The sequence below is a fragment of the Monodon monoceros genome, unplaced genomic scaffold, assembly GCF_005190385.1.
Source record: "Monodon monoceros isolate NGI ecotype Baffin Bay Population unplaced genomic scaffold, NGI_Narwhal_1 Super_Scaffold_12, whole genome shotgun sequence".
Lineage (NCBI taxonomy): Eukaryota > Metazoa > Chordata > Mammalia > Artiodactyla > Monodontidae > Monodon > Monodon monoceros.
In genome coordinates, this window is record NW_021703768.1 from 134,047,780 (window position 1) to 134,067,379 (window position 19,600).

The 19,600-nt window shown below is 40.9% G+C and overlaps 1 protein-coding gene across 7 annotated transcripts in view; it reads right to left on the minus strand.

The window, feature by feature from the left end:
- EBF1 (EBF transcription factor 1) overlaps nt 1–19,600 on the minus strand; it is a 395,559-nt gene that overhangs the window by 24,835 nt on the left and 351,124 nt on the right. For all 7 annotated transcript variants that reach the window (XM_029216050.1, XM_029216046.1, XM_029216049.1 and 4 more), the window contains exon 11: nt 9,246–9,334. In XM_029216050.1, the coding sequence (XP_029071883.1) occupies nt 9,246–9,334 (89 nt within the window). The remainder of the gene's footprint in view (nt 1–9,245; nt 9,335–19,600) is intronic.

A 19,600-nucleotide genomic window follows, 5' to 3' on the forward strand; every position in this document is an offset into this window, starting at 1 on the left:
TTAATACCACTGAAGAGCTATGGATATTAAAAGGTCAACAAATAAATTAGCCAGAGTGTTACGAAATGAATGATTTGGCTTATAATTTTATTGACTGAAACTTGTTCACTGCCTATTAGACCAGGTAATTTTTATCTGGTGCCTCAATTACTGTTCCGTAAGCAATAATATAGTTGTAAGAGCTGCTGATTCGATCGCGTGACCTCTGAGAAGCTGGCTAGGACAGCTGACTTTACTATGATGGATAACCAAGCTTGGTCTCCACGAGGTGCGAAACCTCCCTTTCCTGCAAGGGGATCTCATAAAAGAAACACTACACTTGATTCATTTCACCAAAATGTTTGACTTTTCAAGTGTCAGCAGTTAAGTATAAATTGTGAAGCCAGGTATTCCTGAGAAGAGTGATGACAATGGCTTTCCCCCTCTTTTTGGTCTCCTGGCATTCTCTTCTAAATGGTGTCATGGTAATTGGTGAATGGGAGCCTGGGGTGCTTCCCGGCACAAATACAGTGAAAAATGGTGTCTGCACCCTTGTGAATATGACCTGCTTGGAGGTACAGAGCTGAACTTGGTAACCTCTGGCTGGCTCTTCTTATTCCAATTCATTGTACTGGTTTAAGACCAACGCTCTGGGTTAGATCCTGCTGAGTGGCCTTGGAAATCGACTTTCTGATCAGGATGAAAGTCTCTGCTTAAAGAGAAGGCTGTGGACAGAGGTGGCTTTTTCAGGGCTAGGTTGTAAAGTCAGCACATGAAACAAAAACTGCCTAGAGTCAAAATTACCCTTGAAACTCTTTTAAGTTGCCAAGGCCTGGGCTCTTAGAAACACAAAAGCCAGAAATTAACCACTTGTGTTTCTCTTTGTCTTTTGGCTGTGGCTTCCCTTTCCCTAGGGCAAACGACAATAAATATCTAGTTTGAAAGTAAAAGGACCACTGAGTGAACAAAGAGACTTATTGTCGTATGTATGTCCCTGTATGTCTGTGTATGTGTTTGGTGTGTGTGTATACAAATGTATGTGTATATTTATATTTTTGGACAAGTACATGTAGTTAAACTTGAGTAAGTGCTATGTGCAGGCTGGAACTATACTGGACTTTAACGATATCTAAGGAAGGCAAAAATAGAGTTGCTTTTGGTTTCTTAAATTGTTGAACATCATCAGTTATGATATGTACCTCCAGAAGAACGGTATCTGTAAATGATGATTCCCAAGGCTTTACTGATGGTCCTGACTATGACTGCAATTAAAATCCACTGCCTCAAGACTGCTGGGGCTCACTTCTTATTACTCCAGTGGTTAATTGAAGTGTTACTCAAGGCTGAAAACAGTAAGCACGGCCAGAGGCCTCCTAGTGTCTCTGTTTCTAAGGGCTTCGGTCTTGAAGAGGAGGATGCTGGGTGGTTAGGAGGAGAAATGAGCCCCTGTTTCCTCCTGTGACTTCTTCTTGAACTAATGAGTAATTATATTCAAAGCCCCTGTACACGGGGTGTGATACAAAGGTTAAACTTAGTCCCCCCCTTGTCAAGAGCTCGGTGCCAAAAGAACTTGAAGGAGGTTCCGGAATTCAGCTGTTGGAGTAACTGTTATTACAAAGTCCCTACAGCAATGACTCTGGGGCTAAAGAGAAAGAGAATTATCTCCCAGGTTTGTATGTGTGTGTTTTTAACTCCTACTGCCACTTTCCTCTGGCTAAGCCATCTGTGAGCTACCCTCAGTCTATGCTAGCACCTTCCCCTTCCCCCCACCCCCGGCCAAACTTGAGGGATTTTTAAAAATTGGTTTACAAAATTGCCTTTTTTCTTAAAATTCCCTTTTCTTAATTCTAGGAAGCAGTGCTTAGAGATACTGGCTCTGGAGTCCAAAAGAGTTGGCTCAAATCCTTGCTCTGCCATTTTTTTAGCATTGTAAATGCATGCCTCTGTTTCCTCAACTGTAAAGTACGGTTCAGACCAGCATCTGGCTCAGCAGACATACAGTGAGTGCTTACTGAGCAAGAGGCAGCGATAATATTGATAACCCTCACTTGTTTTCCAGAAAACTTGGGCATATTATATGCATTCTTAGAGTCAATGCTTTGAGTGCTCCTTGAGGTGCAATCCTATCTGCAAAACACTGGGAAAGATTCTGAACAGACTAATGGTGAGGATGTCCGGTGAGGTAGAAAGCCTCCCCTGACAGCTGTGTGAGTGGTCCTTTCTGAGCCTCAGTTTTCTCATCTCTAAATCGGGCATGATTCAACAACGACAGAGTAACTTACTGCAGAGTCAGTCAGTTAAAGCTAAAATAAATAATCTAAAGAAAGTGAGAATTAAAACTTTTGTGGGGGTCATGGCCTTTTTAATGAAGCTATAGTCTCACTCCCCAGAAAAATATGTGCATATGTGCATGCATGTGTGTGCATACTCATCACACACACACGCACACAATTCTATATACAATTTCAAGGGTGCACAGAACTAGGCTAAACTCCCCTGATGAAAGAAGCATAAGTAGGAGGGGCTACCAAGCCCCTAAACTGAGCATATCATCAAAATGGGGAAGTGGAATTTGCCCGTGAGTTTTCTGGCAGATACGGAGGAGAGAGGGGGAAAAAGAACTGCATTCCATAGTGTGTGTTTTTGACAAGAAAATGCAGAGACAAAATGGTTTTTGGAATCAAACTCAAGCATTCTTTTCCTAAGAGCTGAATATACTGCATGATTTGCTTTTGTTGCTATATTTTTTTGTTTGAGTCATTTTGGTTCCCAGGTAAAATGTTAATAGATTTTCTTCAAATTAAAACAAATAAATAAATGAATAAGACGACAGAGCACGTCCAGTGTCACAGTGTGGAAGATAAAGATGTACGGTTTTTCTTTATCCTTTTCTGAAACCCTTAGTCATCCCCTTTTCTACTAACAGGCAATGTGGTTATGCAAAAATTTCTTATGTGTATTTTCACTGATGCAACTGCAGGTTTTGAATTACGGATAGTCTTTGCATAAAGACTAAAACAATAAAAGCATAATTAGAATACGTGGTATACAGCCGACTCCAGTTTTATTTTGCCCCAGCTCTGTATTTATGATAAATCACTAACACGACCGCTCTTTAGGGAGGGTGATTTTGGGTCTCGTCTCTCCATTGAGCAAAAACAGTGCCTGTGACTAGAGGCTGAATTTCAATTCTGCAAGTGTACAGTGGAACTGAATAATATTTGGCACAATGCAGTGCACAACCGAGCCACTAAATGGCTGATTTACTAAATTATTATTAGATGAGCCCTTGCTGTTCCAAGTGAAAGTGCAGTCACTGCCTTCCTTCGTGGTGTGTTCAAATTGTTCTGTGTTTAAATATTCAGCATGAGGCTAATGTGAACTGATGAACTGAGACTATAAACATTCACTTTCGATACAGATAGAGCGACAGAGATGAAACATATCATGTGGCCTGCGGAGGTGAAAATGATTTATATTTAAGGATGTTGCTGCCTACTTCCATTACTTTAAGGTACTCTTAATTAGCATTAAGAGTTAGAAATGACTAATTCCCACGTACAGGAAGAGGAGGCTGGGATTTTTTTTTTTTTTTTGCATGCCAGTGCAGGAGAAGTTACCACGAGGAACTGCTGCCTGTGTTGCCGTTCAGAACCTTGAGTTTTACTCATGGTGGGGTGCACCCCACCAGCAGAGTCATGTGTCTGCTGGGAGAACTATGGTCTCCGACAGTCAGTGTTTTTTCTCAGCCCACCCAAAGGGTCTACAGTCCATCCTCACTACCATCCATCCCTCTGCAATCCACCTCCCTTACCATCACATCTACTACACCTGCTACACGGACCCCCTAGCACCTCACTCTCCACGTCACCAAGCTTCTTTACTGACACCTGCTGGAGTGAAGAACAACCCTTTGCTCCTTGGGCAAAGATAACCCCCTCCTCCTTCCTCCCCTTTGAGGGCAGTTATAGGCAAGCACTTAAAATACTGTGATCACTTACAGTAGATTAGAATTTTTTATGGGTACCGTGTTGCCATAACAACACGAAGACAGCAGATGACTTAAGCTAAGCTTGCAAAGCAAAAGGCTGCTCATCTGGCAGTTAAAATGAATACAGTTCATTTCACAAGTTTCCCATATGGACTCTTAGTGTATGGTAATGAGGAGACCATATGGTGAGAGAAAATGCACTGAGAACAATTGGGTTCCACTGGCTGAGTGGGAAGTTGGGAGAGAAAACCCGGGTGAGAGATTTCTGGTGCGTGTGCTCTCTGGGTTCAAGGTTTGGTTGAGGTTTGTTTGGGATGGTTGTTTTCCATAGTGGTTTCGCGTTTCTTAATCTGTTCCTTAATATGTCAGCTGTGCGAAATGACAAACATCTTGCAAATTTTGCAATATCATTCATCACAAACTGTCAGCAGTGTTTGCAAATCTGACTTGCAAGATCCTTTAAATGTGTTGTTCTTAAAAGGCAACAGTACTAAGTTTTTAGACAAAGTGCAGGAAAATTTAAGTACTTCTGACAAGCAGAAACATTAACAGTAATCATTTTAAAAACACTCGCATCTTTTGCCTGCATGTTTAGCTGTAAATAATGCTAGAATATATAAAAGCTTTAAAGTAAAAATGTAATAACTACTTTTTATTATGTTTCATAAAGGATAAAGAAAATGCTGTGAGCCACGTGTATGGGTTATCTATAGGTGCGGATGTAGGGAGATGGAGGGTTCCCGTTCTCCTTACTGCTCACCAGATTGGAAACCGGGGAGGACATCTTGAAAAAGGCTCTAAAGTCAATTCTGTACTATACATGCTTCATAAAAGATGAATATAAATGCATTAGTTAGACGCGGTGAGCTAAATTAGAAGGTCAGGCAGGGCTGCGAGGGCTGAAAAATCACACAACCAATGAGTGTAATTACTCTTTTTTAAGTCTATTAAGTGGTGTTGCTCTATCAAGGCTCAGGGATATAGGACATGAAGAACAAGATAAAGTAATGTGTATTTATTACTCCCACTGGATCAATTTACCAGATATTTTCAGCTCCATAAAGCAAAACCCACAAATGCCGCCTTTGTTACTCTTCTCAAACTGCTTTATTTTCTCTAAAAGAGGGACTGGCTCTGGAAGAAAAAACACGTTTGCCCTGTGGAGGTCCCCACGCAAACCCCTCTGGGTGGGGAATGAGAGAAGCTGGTGCGTATTTGAGTAGGAAGGGGCTGAGGTTAGGCGAGAGACAGGAGAGAGAAGCCAGTCACCTCAAGGCAGAAGTATTTGGGTTTCCAGACCTGGGAGGGAAATGGGAACTTGATGCAGTGAGGCCAGAGGCCCCAGGTGCTAATCTCAGTTTTCCCATATGCTTGCTGTGAGTGGTAGCATGCCACCAGCCCTCTGGGAACTCTGACCCTGTGAAATGGGGAGTACCCATCTTGCAGGGAATAGTAGCCCCCATTTACTGAAGTCTCACTATATGCCAGAGAGTCCTCGTTGCGTACATTATCTCATTAACGCCCAATAGCCATGCTGCGGGACAGCTGCTTTACAAAGGAGAAAACGGGGGCTGAGAAGGGTGAGTCCCGTGCACGGAGCAGTGCAAGTGGTTTTCAAAATCCACGTCCATCCGACCTGAGAGCCCACTCTCTTGGCCTCAATACCCTTCAAAAACCTTGATAAAGCCGTGCCAGGCACATCGAGGGCATGACGCAAAGGTTACCTGTTCCCTGGGATTCACTGCAAACACACGGAATGCCAGCCAAGCTCGGTGCCTTTGTGCTAATGCTCACTGACCACTCAGGAAGACAACTACAAATCGAAAGGGGACAGAGACACCTCTGGCCTTCAAAACAGAGACAGCTCCTTGTTCAGTGTTTCTGGATGGCCTCGTGCATTTCAGCATCTCAGCGTTTCTGACTGACCACAGTCCCCATCCTCCGCACCTCTACATTATAAGAAAAGTCAACCTTTGCCCCAAAGTTGGTCACATGTTCCTCTCCCTCCTGCCAGGATCCAGAGAGGAAGGCACGTCTGTATGACACAGAATGGAATGCTGCAGCTGAAAAACCTTCGCCTGCCCTTCTCCACGTGCACGTGAAAAAGGAAACCAAAGCACATCTGGGGTTGGCATAATTATAGTATTTTAAATTTGTGTGTACAGCAACTATCACTGATGGTGGCTTTCAGGGACAAAATAATTTACAGAGAAGGATTCGGCTTGCTCCTGTTTTCTCGTTTGGTAAATAGGAATGATGTCTGCTTTCCCGACTTCTCTCACAAGAGGGGCTCCAATAAAACAACGCATGTACAAGTTCTTTGAAAAGGCACAAGCCAGTATACAAAGGCATATTATTATGGAAAGCTGTCTGCTTGGTCTTTGGAGCAGTTTCATTTGACAGAATATGTGGGTGGTTGTATGAATCTAGCTTTGTCTATTCGCAAACACATGGGTTTAATAAAGTGGAGTTTGTTTTTTAAGGTGTGTGGTCCATGGCTCACTGAAACACTCCTGTTTTACAAACACTGACCATGATTCTAAGAAAGGCGGAGCCCGTTTTCATCCCCCTAACAATGGACAGCGGGACTATAAATCTCCCAGGTCCACAGGAATACCTCGTGCTGGCTCCATCCGCCACTTCCTGACCTTGCTCTTGAACTCTCACTCCACCTTCACATTCGGAGCCAAGAGGACACCACTCTGATCTGAGTCACACAGAGAGCTTCCTGGGGTGGGCTCTGGCCAAAGTCCTCGCACGGTCCAGTGGCTGGATGCACACTGTGGAGTGTTTCCTTAACACACAAACCCATTGTGTCCTTGATTACTCTTCCCAAACCCAGGAAAACGGGGCTGGGAATTTCACCATCAGGCCACCGGGGACAAAGTGACACGTGCCTGTGCTATTTGTTCAACATTTCTGAACGTGATGTGCAGCCGTGAAAATGTTATGAAAAGTAAATACACAAAACTCAACCATATATTCCTGTTTCTCTCCATTCTTTATGAATAAGAAAAGTATTGCTTGGTTGCTGTAGACCTCAGCCATTAAACCATATCTGTCTCCTGTTTTTCAATCAATATTTATAGAGTGGCAGTTGTGGGCCAGAAACTATGCTGAGGCTCCCACAGGATTACTTCTTTTTGTCCTATGTGATCCCAGTGAAGTTGGCACGATTATTTCACCCCCATTTTATAGATGAAGAAACCGAGACACAGAAGATAAACCATACACTCCACTGCTGACCTGAATTAGGACTTCCTGCTCTGCAGAGATTGGGTAGGAGAGCTCTCAGAAGCCAGGGTCCCACTCTCACTCAACTGGCAAATAATTATAGCTACCTTTTGCGGACTGCTAAATAAGTGATTAAAGCAACCCAAAAAAAGTAGGAAGTATTACCATCTCCATTTGACAGAGAAGGAAACTGAGGCACAGAGAGGTTAAGAATTTGGGGGGCGGGGAGAAAGAATTTTGACCCAGACCACAGAGCTCTCCAGTCCCTTCAGCAGACTCTAGGGACATCAAATGCCAAATGAAAGTGAAAATGGCCCCCAAATGGAAACAATGGGAAGAATCTGGCAATGCCCTCATGGCTTCTTCCCACCATTGGGTGGACACACATTATTTACATCTTCGTGCTATAAAATTACCGATTATTTTCCCATAGGAAATGCAATGGGAGTTGGGTTCTTGCCAGACAGGAACCTAAAGGTGATTCTCTTCATGGCACACCCATCTGTGGAAGCAGAGGGTCGTTCACTATTACTGTTAGATTCTGTAATTGCTCACCAAGAATAAGTCAGGGTGAAAGGGAAGGAGGTGTAAGATGGAGGCCCCTTTCAAAGACAAGGATATGTACAGACCGACACATCATATGATTTCTTCCTCAGGTGAAATGCTCTCAAGATGTTTTTTAAGGTGAACAGCGCTCAGTGGAAGTGAGGCTGTTATGGGAACTCAGGGTTGAGACTGAAGGCTCTGTGTGTCTTCCCCTGGGGTCTAGGAGAGGGCAGAATTTGCTTGTCACGGTTCTTCCTCTCTCTGGGCAGGCAGTGCCCCATACCCACCCCCCAGCCCCTCACATCTGTGCATCAGTTTCGGCGGGGAGGGACAGCTTTCTCCTGGACAGGCCTGTTCTGACAGTGGTCCTGCCGCTTCAGTGCCGCAGGGCCCACAGGTAAGATGTGATGATGAAATGATCGCCCAAAGAGGTTCGCTGAGCTAGGAAGGATGCCAACTTCATTTTTATAAGTGTATTACGAGCAGAAACAGACCTGGACATGACATATCTCTAGACTTGCTGTGGCATGGAAAGGACCTTTCCTCTACTCATTTAATTTATACTAATTTTTACTTGTGTAGTAAATGAAATTTCATTTTGCTGTCAGTAAACAGTGAATGGTAGCTCGACCAATTCCGTTCGTTGAACTTCTATAGCATTTAACTGTTCTCTCCTCTGAGTCCTCCCAGAACTCTGGTTGCACTTTTGTTAAATGTACCTATTGTTTTCTGTTTTGTATGGCGTTGTATTTGGCTTTCTCTCCCACAGGGCGTCCGAGTTCCTTGGGTACAGAGATGGGAATATCCCCAACATTGACAACAGGTACAGAATAGAAACCAATAAATGTGCATTTCCTTTTTTTCTGCATTGGCAATTAATACCATTGCTGTATGACATATATTGCTCTACCTTGAATTCGTGTCTAATTTCTCCCACTTGTGTCTTAGGTGGGATGCCTCTGGAGGGAACAGACTCGTGTCTTAGTAGCCCCGGTGCAAGGTGTGCCAATATGCTTTCCTTTGAGCTCTAGCTGTTCTCCCCTCACCAGAAATAAGTAAAGATCCTCATGGGGGTAGAAAAGCAATGTTCTTTTTCCTCTTGAGAACTGATACGATATAATGATTAATAACCTGGACTTAGGAGCCAGGCTTTAGAGGTTTGAATCTCCGTTTAGCAATTTACATGCTGTGTGACCTTGGGCAAATGATTTAACCTCTCTTTGTTTGGTTATTTTCTTCTCTAAAATAGAGGTGGTAATTGCACCAACCTCAGAGGGTTTTTTACAGGAAGAAATGACATGATATAAGTAAAACATTACCTGGCACGTAAGTGCTTGCTACTTTGATTATTGCTTACCTTATAATACTAAACACACAAAGCACAAAAATACTGAGTTGCTTATCTATGAACTAACTTTTATCAACGGCAAAGTTTTCTGCCAATCACCTGAGCCCATGTTTCCAGAGACCCTAACCCAAAGAGGAGGTATCCTACCTTTGGCAAGCGCTCAGGGTCGCCAGGGTGCCGGGGAATAACCTTCTGTAACCTCTGGAAACCATAATCGATGGTGGGTTCATTGAGTGCTGCAATGAAGAAGTCGTACAATTAGAACAATTTCAGGAAATAAAACAGCACATGATTTGCAATACTTATGGTGCAGAAATAACTGGGAAATCGAAAGTTTCATTGATACTTTTGAATTAGATCATAAAGTGATTGGACGAATGATCCCTTTTGGTGGGGACTGACTCACTCAAAAGAACATGAGTCGCAGGTCCTAAACTCTGCTCTTCTGGCCAAATTCTGTATTCCTTACAGTGTTGAAAATGGAAGGTAAAATGGAACTTGGTGTGAGGTTTTAGGATTCCCTTTAGTCAGAAGCTTGAGTTACAACACTGGAGGGTATCTACAGGTATAAAGAGCAGAATTAAAAGTACTTGCTTAGCTACAGAATATCAAGTGGACCTCAGCTGATACAGTATCGCAATGCCATCGGGAGCAATTAAGTGTGGTGGGGCAGAGGAGACCAGATCTCCTCGGGCCAGAAAGCCTCTTGTACCCTTGCAAGAGTCCGAAAAGAGACAGGTATTGAAAGTGCCCTTGATACGACACCCTCATATCTAAGATGAAAGACTGATTCACCAATATCAATATTATTTCAGGAAAAGGCTAACCTCTACGGAGCACTAGCTCAGAGCAGCTGGCTCTCCAAGAAGAATTTTTTTAAAAGACTAAAAGAAGAGCAAACCTGTAATAATACTTGGAGACAGTGGGCCTTCTTGTACCCATATTGACTACACCTTCTTCAAAGCATCCTTAAATTCAACTCGATACAAAGTGGACTCTGGTGTATCACTTTTGAAATTCCTCCCCAGGATATGAAGTATCTCCAGCTTTCCTCGCCTGACCAGGAAAAGATGGCGGCTCCATCCTCCACCCACATCCCCCATCTCCTCTCAGTAATGAGTGGGTTTTTTTCTTCTTTTCTTTTTTCATGTAACCAAAGTACTCAACCACATATTTTCTCCCATACTGAATAAAAAGACAGTCTTTGTAGTTCTGACATTTAGCTATACATTTAGAAAACAAGTTGCCACATGCTTTACTTAAAATGCATTTCCATTAACCTAAATTTTAAAAGTAAGATCCATACTACTACTAACTTTAAAAAACTGTATTCAAATAGGTCCCAAGGCTAATGGAAGCAATTTGTATACCAACCCAAACTGACTGGCCCACTTTTCAAAATACAGGTATGATAATCTTGTGGTTTTAAAAGGACATTTAAATTGAAAGACCGTGAATTTAGTACATAATTATACCAAGAGAACCCTTTAACTTGTCAACTTGTAAATCTAAAAGGCTATCAATCATTTCTAAAGAGGAAATAAACCTTAAAATTCCTTGATTGACAGTGCTTACTTTTTATGTAAAAAAAAAAAAAAAAAGAGGAAAAAAAAAAAAGGCTGCATAAAGTGGCCAGAAATCCATTTACAAAAGTACATTGTTTTACATAGGTGAGTAAAAAGCCAATAATTACACCTCCAGAAGACATATAAATCAGAGTAAGTACTTCTTCCTCACTTGTATATTTTAAGTTGGAGTGAACTTCAGGTAACTTTTTTTAAGAAGATCTTTTTTCCCAAATGCAATGCTTGTTGAAGCTGTTAATAGAGTAGCCATTTAAGACAATGTAATCATTTTTGCAAATATGAGGTTTAGCCATTTCCCCCACCTTCTCCCCGCCCCCTTCCAAACGGTAAACTTTCAGCCTGCCTCTGGTGGAAATTAACTAAAATTACACCCAGGTGTACCAAATCTCTCTATAGTGGTCCATGAGTTAAGGCACAATATTTATTGTTCCTCCCATTTCATGAATTACTTTCTAAACCCTTGAGAAAAATTCTTTTTTTTTCAAATTAGACTTGGAGAGAAAAAGCCATACAATTCTTTACACAGGGAAGCTGTGACTCATAAAATCCCAGTATTTAATAAAGAAATGCCCGAGAATGACAGGAATGAGCACCCAGGTTAAGCTGTATATCACATCTATCTCCCACCCGTAATGCTAATTGACAACAAAGATGTTTAACCATAAAAGGAGCTTTAGGCAATTAAATGTATCATTTTAACTCTTGAAGATATGATTCAGCATCCTGAAAATTCTAATTCTTGGTTTTATTTTTCAGTGTAAGCCACCAATAAAACTTGACTTGTTGACCCACCCCTTGAGTTGTTTGCATAATGAATTAATTCCTACTGTGTCAAGAAACCCATGGTTGTTAATTGAATGACTGATGTATGGGGGGGGAGGATATGTTTCTCTGACCATAGGAACAACTCACAACAGAATGACTGACATTCAGTATCCACAATTAAAAGAACTGATTCAAATATCATATGGAACTAATAGCTAAAGAGCTGAGGAGAAGTCATTCTGCTGCCAGAAAGAGTAATTGAATTAGATATATTAAACTCATTATTCAAAGAAAAATAAGCATCTAGTCTATGGAAGTATGCTATGTGAGAGGAAATATTTCAGTAGAGGGACAAAGGCTTTTAATTTATTTCCCATGCCTTTATGATTTGCTCTACACTCGTATTTTTTAATATATTAACCTGCCCTCAATCTACATATTGAGTATTACAATGGCATTGTCGAGTGCTGTAAACAAAGGTAACACTAAAGATATGCAAGCAAAGTTCGTTGTTTTAAATTCAAAGGTGCCTGATGATTTCTCTGATTGCAGTAACTAAAGAAAAAAACTAAACCAATTACTGAGTGAGAGGGGCCATCGGACAGAGATTGTTACTTTAAAAAAAACCCTGAAAACAGATTAACTGTCTAGGGAGGGGGATGGTTAAATTACGGCACACCCATAGGAATATGATGCAGTCCTCAAAAGCAATGCTTTTGGAAAAATAAATTTACTGGCATAAAATATATTGCTATGTCAAGAAGCAGATTACAAGAGCATATGTGCAATATGGTTACTTTTTTAGAACATGAACATATACAGAGAATAAAGGTTTCTGTGTATAAATTGCCTAACAGTAGTTATTTCTAAGAAGTGAGTCTTGAAGTGCTTTTCTTCCTTCTCTTTAGGCTGTGCATTGTCTACATTTTCCACAATGAACATATATTACTTTTTTAAATCAGAGGAAAAGGTTAAGAGCAAGAGAGTGTTCCCAGGATGGAATCTGACCTGCTTGGATAAAGTAATGACATAAGAAACTTTGCCTGAAAAAGGGTCTGTATACCCTTTAATAACATTGCCTAGGTTATTACAGACCGTAAGAAAAAGAAGTAGTATACTTTTGGCCAGTTGTATAAATACGTGACTATTCATAAACTCTCTGAAAATCAACAGAGAGAGTAACGGGGAGGAATCATAAAGAATGGCATATTTATTTTCATCAGTGGGGGTAGTCGTACCTTAGGGACATACATCTACTCTGCAAGAATGTAATATAAAGTTAATCCTTCAACAAAGTGACCTCATTGTATTCAAGCACAGGGCTCAGGGGGCACCAGAAGAAGTGGGACTAGTCAAGTTTTTCCCCCTAAAACTTGAGAGAATTCCGAGAATCCAGGAGAGAAAGAAAAAAATTTAACTGTGCATAATTAACCACAAATAAAGCATGAGTATCTTAGGTTGTAAAAAAAAAAAAAAAAACAGATGAAACTGTTAACTGCAAAAGGAATGCAATGATGAGAGCTTCTCGTGTCACCCCACTTCCAAGCACCTAACCCACACTTTCAACAGGGCTTGAGAGGGTGTCCTCCTCAACCAGTTAGGGGCGGTAACGGAATAAGGGAGGCTCAGAGGTTTAGCAAAATCCATAATCCCAAAGAAGAAAAGCCTCAACTTTTAAATCAGCATGATAAAATGGGACCAGTGAGGGCATTAAAAACATTCCACGAGATAATAAATTGTCCATTGACTCAATAATCATTTCTAGTGCCTACCAAGTGTTCAGATGGCACTGGTAGGAATTCACTGTTCTACGTCACATAAGCCCTTAAAAATAAACTTTCTGAGAGGTGTACATAATCTCACCTCAGAAATGAACTACTATGATTGCAGAGTTGGAACCTGGTTCCAGCTCCCATGGCCAGGCCTCCCTCCTGCTCAGCAATCCGTTCTCTTGCCTCCCTGATGGTCAGATGGTGGGTCACCACCGCTGCTCCTCTTTTCTTTTTTTTTTTTTAAATTAATTAATTTATGGCTGTGTTGGGTCTTCGTTTCTGTACGAGGGCTTTCTCTAGTTGTGGCAAGCGGGGGCCACTCTTCATCGCGGTGCGCGGGCCTCTCTCTATCGCGGCCTCTCTTGTTGCGGAGCACAGGCTCCAGACGCACAGGCTCAGTAATTGTGGCTCATGGGCCCAGTTGCTCCACGGCATGCGGGGTCTTCCCACACCAGGGCTCGAACCCGTGTCCCCTGCATTGGCAGGCAGATTCTCAACCGCTGCGCCACCAGGGAAGCCCTGCTCCTCTTTTCTGACACTAGGCTCACACTACACTTCACAGGACCACGTGGATTTATAGAGTGATCAGGCTACTGCGGAGCCACAAAGATTTGCATTCAAGATGTCTTCCACTGTCCTGTTCAAACTTAGAGGTAGATACATATTAGCTGAGTAAGCTCAGTAGGACCTCATGGAGCTGTGTACATACCCTACAGGAAGTCTGAAACTTTCCTATAAATGCACAAAAGGCAAGATTAAATGCTTCTACACAGGAGCAAGCTTGTAGGGCAGATGTATCGGCTGAGATTTCAGAAGGGTCCTCTCACAGCTATGACAGGATACTGGGGAATGGGTATGGGGAGGAAGTAGGGGACCCATGCATGGGGCAGGCTCAGCTGTATCAAAGTCATTACTTTTCAAAAGGGAAAAGTTAGTTAAATATTTTTAAAAAACATCAAACCACTTCATGTGGCCTTGTGTGGGGTCAGCTTATAAATGGCTTTGGGTACCTACCCAGTCTCACAATCTCAGACTCCCCTAAAGGAAACCAGTAACTTTCCATACAGAACCAGTCTATGCAGAGCCCTTCCCCTTTGGGCTTCAACCAAGGTTCTGGTCAAGACAGAAGAACTCTGGTTATACAAAGCTATTTACAGTGTCCAAATGTTCATGCAGCATGAAATGCTATATGCAAAGAAAATTTAGAATAATACAACTAGATTTTATGTCCTACTAATAACGACAAGATTATAAAATTCATTCAAAACATCTGGTAATGGGTAAATCCTTACCAAATGTATATGTGAATTGTGGCCTTTTCATGCCTTTAGTTGTCTTCTTTTTTTTTTTTTTTTTTTTTTTTATCCACAAACACATCAAAGAAAGAAAATTCTCTTCAAGGGGATTTATTTGCAAATTAAAACCATGTAGTCAAGCAAGACAAATGCATTCTCAGTTATTAGAACTGATTTTTCTCTTTTCAGAGTTGCCTTTTAGAGAAAACACTCCTCAGTCCTCCTTAACTTCTGGAATACTTATCCCTGGAAACAATGGAAATGAAAGGCAGGACAGTTGTGTTCCCAAACATCAGGGGAAAAGTGGTTTGGGTGCCATTCCAACGTGAGCGCACAGAGTTCCACTGCTTTTATAGGCTCAGTGACTCACTGTAGCGCTTTAACATATTTCTGGGGTTTTAATTTCCTTTTTTTAATGGTTATGTGACATGATGTCATTTTGACTGGAAATAAAAAGAAATGCAGATATTAGAAAGGTAATATTTATATTCTATTGCCATTTAATGTCCAAACAAATATCTAGACTCTATGCCAAGTAATAAATAAACCCTCATAGCAAAGGCAATGATAAAACCAGCACCTGGGTCTCCAAGCTTCCCTGGTGACTATTCTATATTTGAACTAAAGGAATACAGCAGAGCATTTCCCTTCAAGGCAGATCCATTCTGGGCATAAGAGTTATTATATATGTGTTAGGCGGTCTTTTTGTTCCATAATGGCCCTATTTTTCCCTCAGTCACTAAATTAACAACCAGAGGTAAACAATAAAACAGCAAGTTATCTTCACGAACCTATCTTTAAGACTGACTTTAAAAGATATAAACCGCAAAATCAACCAGAAACCTAAACAAGAGCCAGAAATACGGTCAAGGAAGAAATGTGTTGCTTTTCCAGCCATTTGGATGTTTCATTCCTCGCCTAGATGTTTAGTGCACACATGGTATTCCGGGTCATCTCTTCCTGGAAGGGATACATTCCCTAAGAAACCTAACACCAAGTCCCTTGCAAGCAGAGCCCCTACTTTCGGTGTGAAATGCTTTCACAGCCTGGCACCCTGCCTCAGGAAGGAGGTTCAGGACAGCTTCGGGAAGAGGCTCACTGAACTGCAGAAAGCTATAACTGAACCAGAAGGGTGTCAGGATGAAGCCAACATGGGCAGAATTTACCAATGTAGGAGCCAAAGGAAAATTTCCAAACTGGCTTTCAACATGCTCTGATCTCTTATTTGTAGTTTTCAAACCTCTTGATGTGGAGCAACAACACTGAGATTCAAAAATCAAGCACAGGAAGTAATACTTCTCTCTACCGAAGGTACCATCAGAGGTATTGTTGGCTTGTGCGGCTACGTTCTCTTTACAGAGACTGGAGCCAGAGCCTGCAAGGTAAAGACTGAAGAGAGAAAGAGATCTGCAAAGTGGATCAGAGCCCAGGATGAAAAAATACAGGGGCTCTGGGAGAAAGAGATGGAAGACCCTGAGGACTGTCACTTGGAACGCAAAGGACTTGCGTATGTTAGGAAATGAATAACTCTTCCAGAAGCAAAAGCAATCAAGAGCAGGAAGCAAGAATTCAGTGACTCGCTTTTGTTTTTCAAAATGGAAGTGGCTTTACTGTTTTTCGAAGTCTAAAAGGAATATACTCTTATTGTATAAAAAATACAAAAGAAACACAAAGAAGGAAAAAAGCCTCATAATACATATACTCATATATAATCACTATTTCTATTAATATGTAGGCTTTCGGGCATTCTTACAATACTGTTTTATATAAATATAGATTATATACATATTTATATCCCCCTCATTCTTTTAATGGTTGCAGCATATTGTAATTATATGGATGGCCATAACGTATGCAACAAATCCCCTGTTAATGGGGATGTATTTTTTCCTCAAAATTTTCAGGAGAAATTCTTAGATAAAAGAATATATACATTTCAAGACTTTTGATACATATATTTTCTAACTATCCTTCCTAAAATTTATACCAATTTACATGTTGACAGGTTACTTTTAAAGGCATCTGCAAAAGAAAACAAATTTTTAAGACTGTGCATCCTGAACTCAATTATTCTCTAAGTTATAAGGACCTACGAACGTTTTTAATAGATGCTAACGATCACAATGATTTTACTTGGAGAAGTGTCATTTCAAACATACCCCGAGGTCATATAAGACACTTCTCCCAGTAACATCAAAGTGCTTTATAGACATTATCCCACTGAGTCTTTCAATATGCCCTTGACATAAATGTCAAAATTTATTACTCCCAATTTGAAGGTGAGAAACTGAGGCACAGAAAGAGCTGGCTGCATGAATCAGAACAAAAACCTCAGTGCTTCACTTACTATGCCAAGATGACTATTTTATTTTCATAGTGATAAATCTCAATTTGCAGCATATTGACAAGTCCAGCTACCGAATCAATTAAATGGCACCTTTTTTTTTTTTTTTTTTTTTTTTTTTACTAAATATCTATGAAACAGAAATCCAGCACTACGAGGAATCCTGGTGCCAGACTCCTGACTTCACACGGGTAAACAATCACTTGGCCTGATTTCTTAAAGCTTACCATGTCAACAGGCACAAACCTGTGGGAGAGGCGACCCTGGCATTTTAAACTTGCCCCACAAATAATCAAGAAACCGTGCTTTCTGTTTTATCAACTTCTCCTTACAGGTCTGAGCTGGGCTCTCAAAAGTTGATTTGTCTTTTGAGAAACAGAGACACATAATGCTGTTGAGATACATTAAACCAACTTATTTCATACCACAACCAGTTGGTATTTTCTAGAAGATCCTTGGTGAGAACTCACTGGCAGAAGTGGAGCATTTCTTAAACAGACCCACTTTTTGCCCTGGAGGGTTATACTCTATCTAAAATGGGAAGTAGGTGAATGTACAATAATTAGGGAAAACTGTATTGCTCTCTAATTGTGATAAAGTTGATGAGAAAAGTTGCCCCTGTTACTGCATATGATGTGCTCTGTACAGCTTGGCCTTCCAGGATCCTTAATTTAGATTTCCAAATCTGATGCAAGTATAAAACTAAAATTAAATCCCTCAAGCAAACAGAAGCTTGAATATCTCCAGGAATTTTTTTTTTTTTTTTTTTTTGCCTTTCAATCTTTTTCATTTTGGAGTTTTGTTTGTTTGTTTGTTTTTTAATTCATCATTTATGATTAGGTTTCAAAGCCAGATTTGCTCAATTGAATGAGAAGAGGATGGTTGTCGCTGTGTAATGGATGATGGTGTTTTAAGTATTGGAGGCCAACACACTCTTTCTTCTTTAACGTTCAAAGATAAATCCATCATTTTCTTCCCTACTGGCATATCTTCTGATATAACAAGAGTAATATTCCTTCTATAATTGTTCTTTAGATTTCTTCCCAAAGAGTTTTGACAATAACTGTTATCAAGGGGGTAAAATCACCCAGCCTCTCTGATAAACATGTTTTCTTGTGTTCCCACCCCAGCGAGTGCTTGACACTGTACTTTTATCATCCAGCGTGTGTTCAGAATGAGCTTAGAACAGCAATTGCCGGGAATAGGCAGGCGATAAACTGCATTGATTTAACACATCTTGTTTTCAATCATGCTTGGATTTTCTGAGCACGTATTTTTCCTGTACTTTGACTTGTAGCTTTTATCTGACGAGCTGATCCCTTTTCACTGGAAAATGAAAAGGTCGCACAATAAGACACGGTTTACTGGAACTTGAACACGCACCAGGGAAAGTATTTTAGATAAATACTGTCAGACATAGTGGAGCTGAATTTCAACAACACAACTGTTAAACAACAATACTTATTACTCTCCTAGAACAAGCTACCAGCATCTTATGGCTCTCAGCAGGGAAGAGCACCGAGTCAGGCTCCAAAGCTCGGAAACCCTTCTCTGCGCCTTTTGCTAACCGAGCAGAGTTCTGGGCCGAGGTCCCACTTATTATTGTTAACATCATGGTCTTATGTGACAACTCAAAAAACTACCGCCACTGTCACAGAGCTGTCTCCTCTAAACCAGTGGGCAGGTTTCAGAAGAGCTGGATGATGAAGTTACAGCACAGTTCTGCAGATAGACTGGGAGGAGAGAAAAAAATCCGAAGAAAAGTGACATGAAAGTGATTCCAAATAATCCATTAATTCTCCTAACAAGACAGGAAAGTACTTGTAACTGGCAGATATTAGAGGATTAAGTGCTTATTTGGTTATATTTTAATGGACTCAAAGAGAACGTATAACAAGCATGCTATGTGGAGCGTTAACAGTGGTCTTGCAGATGAGCCTAGAAGTTTTGGCCGACCTGAACTCCAACCTAAATAGCATTTGATATAAAGTAAATGAAGCCAGCCTTCTGCAGTACTGACCCAACCTAAGTGATTATTTTTACTGCATGTCATTAGCCTTCGACTCAGCCAGAAAGTCTCCTCTGCCTGAACGTTTGACACTGGAACCCTTCCCTTTATAGCCTTGACACACATTCTGAATATATCTCTATTCATTGTCTGCTCCAGAGCTTCTTGAACTTTCTCTGTTCACAGTACCTTGGGTGCCTCAGTAGTCTTTTCACAGAGCCCTCAAGCCAAAAGCAATGCCCAACAATTCTGTTTAATTAACTACTTAGGTCCAAACAGCTTAATATTGTTTATATCCTAACATCTTAATATTTATATCCTTAATATTTATATCCTAACAACTTAGCAGCCATTTGAAAAAATTAGAAAGAAATGGAAAGAAAAAATCATACAATAATACTTTCAATTCATCCTAAAATAATCACAAGGACTTACTCATGGGATGTGTGCTCCTGCTGAGCACAGTACAACTTCTCAAAGCCTGGAGTAAGATTGGACATCGACGCCCTTTTTTCTATTCCACCTTGATTTTCACAGGACACTTCCTTGAATCACAGCAACTGCTAAAAACTGAGCCTGGCAAAGCTATGACACCATCAAAAGGAGCGCAGTGCAATCTAATGTTGAGCTATGAACTACCTCAAACTAGCAGTTTGTCTGGTACCTGACAGACTTAAAGTATCACTTGCTTCCCTCAAATTTAAAATACCCCACATCACCCCTGTATGTTTG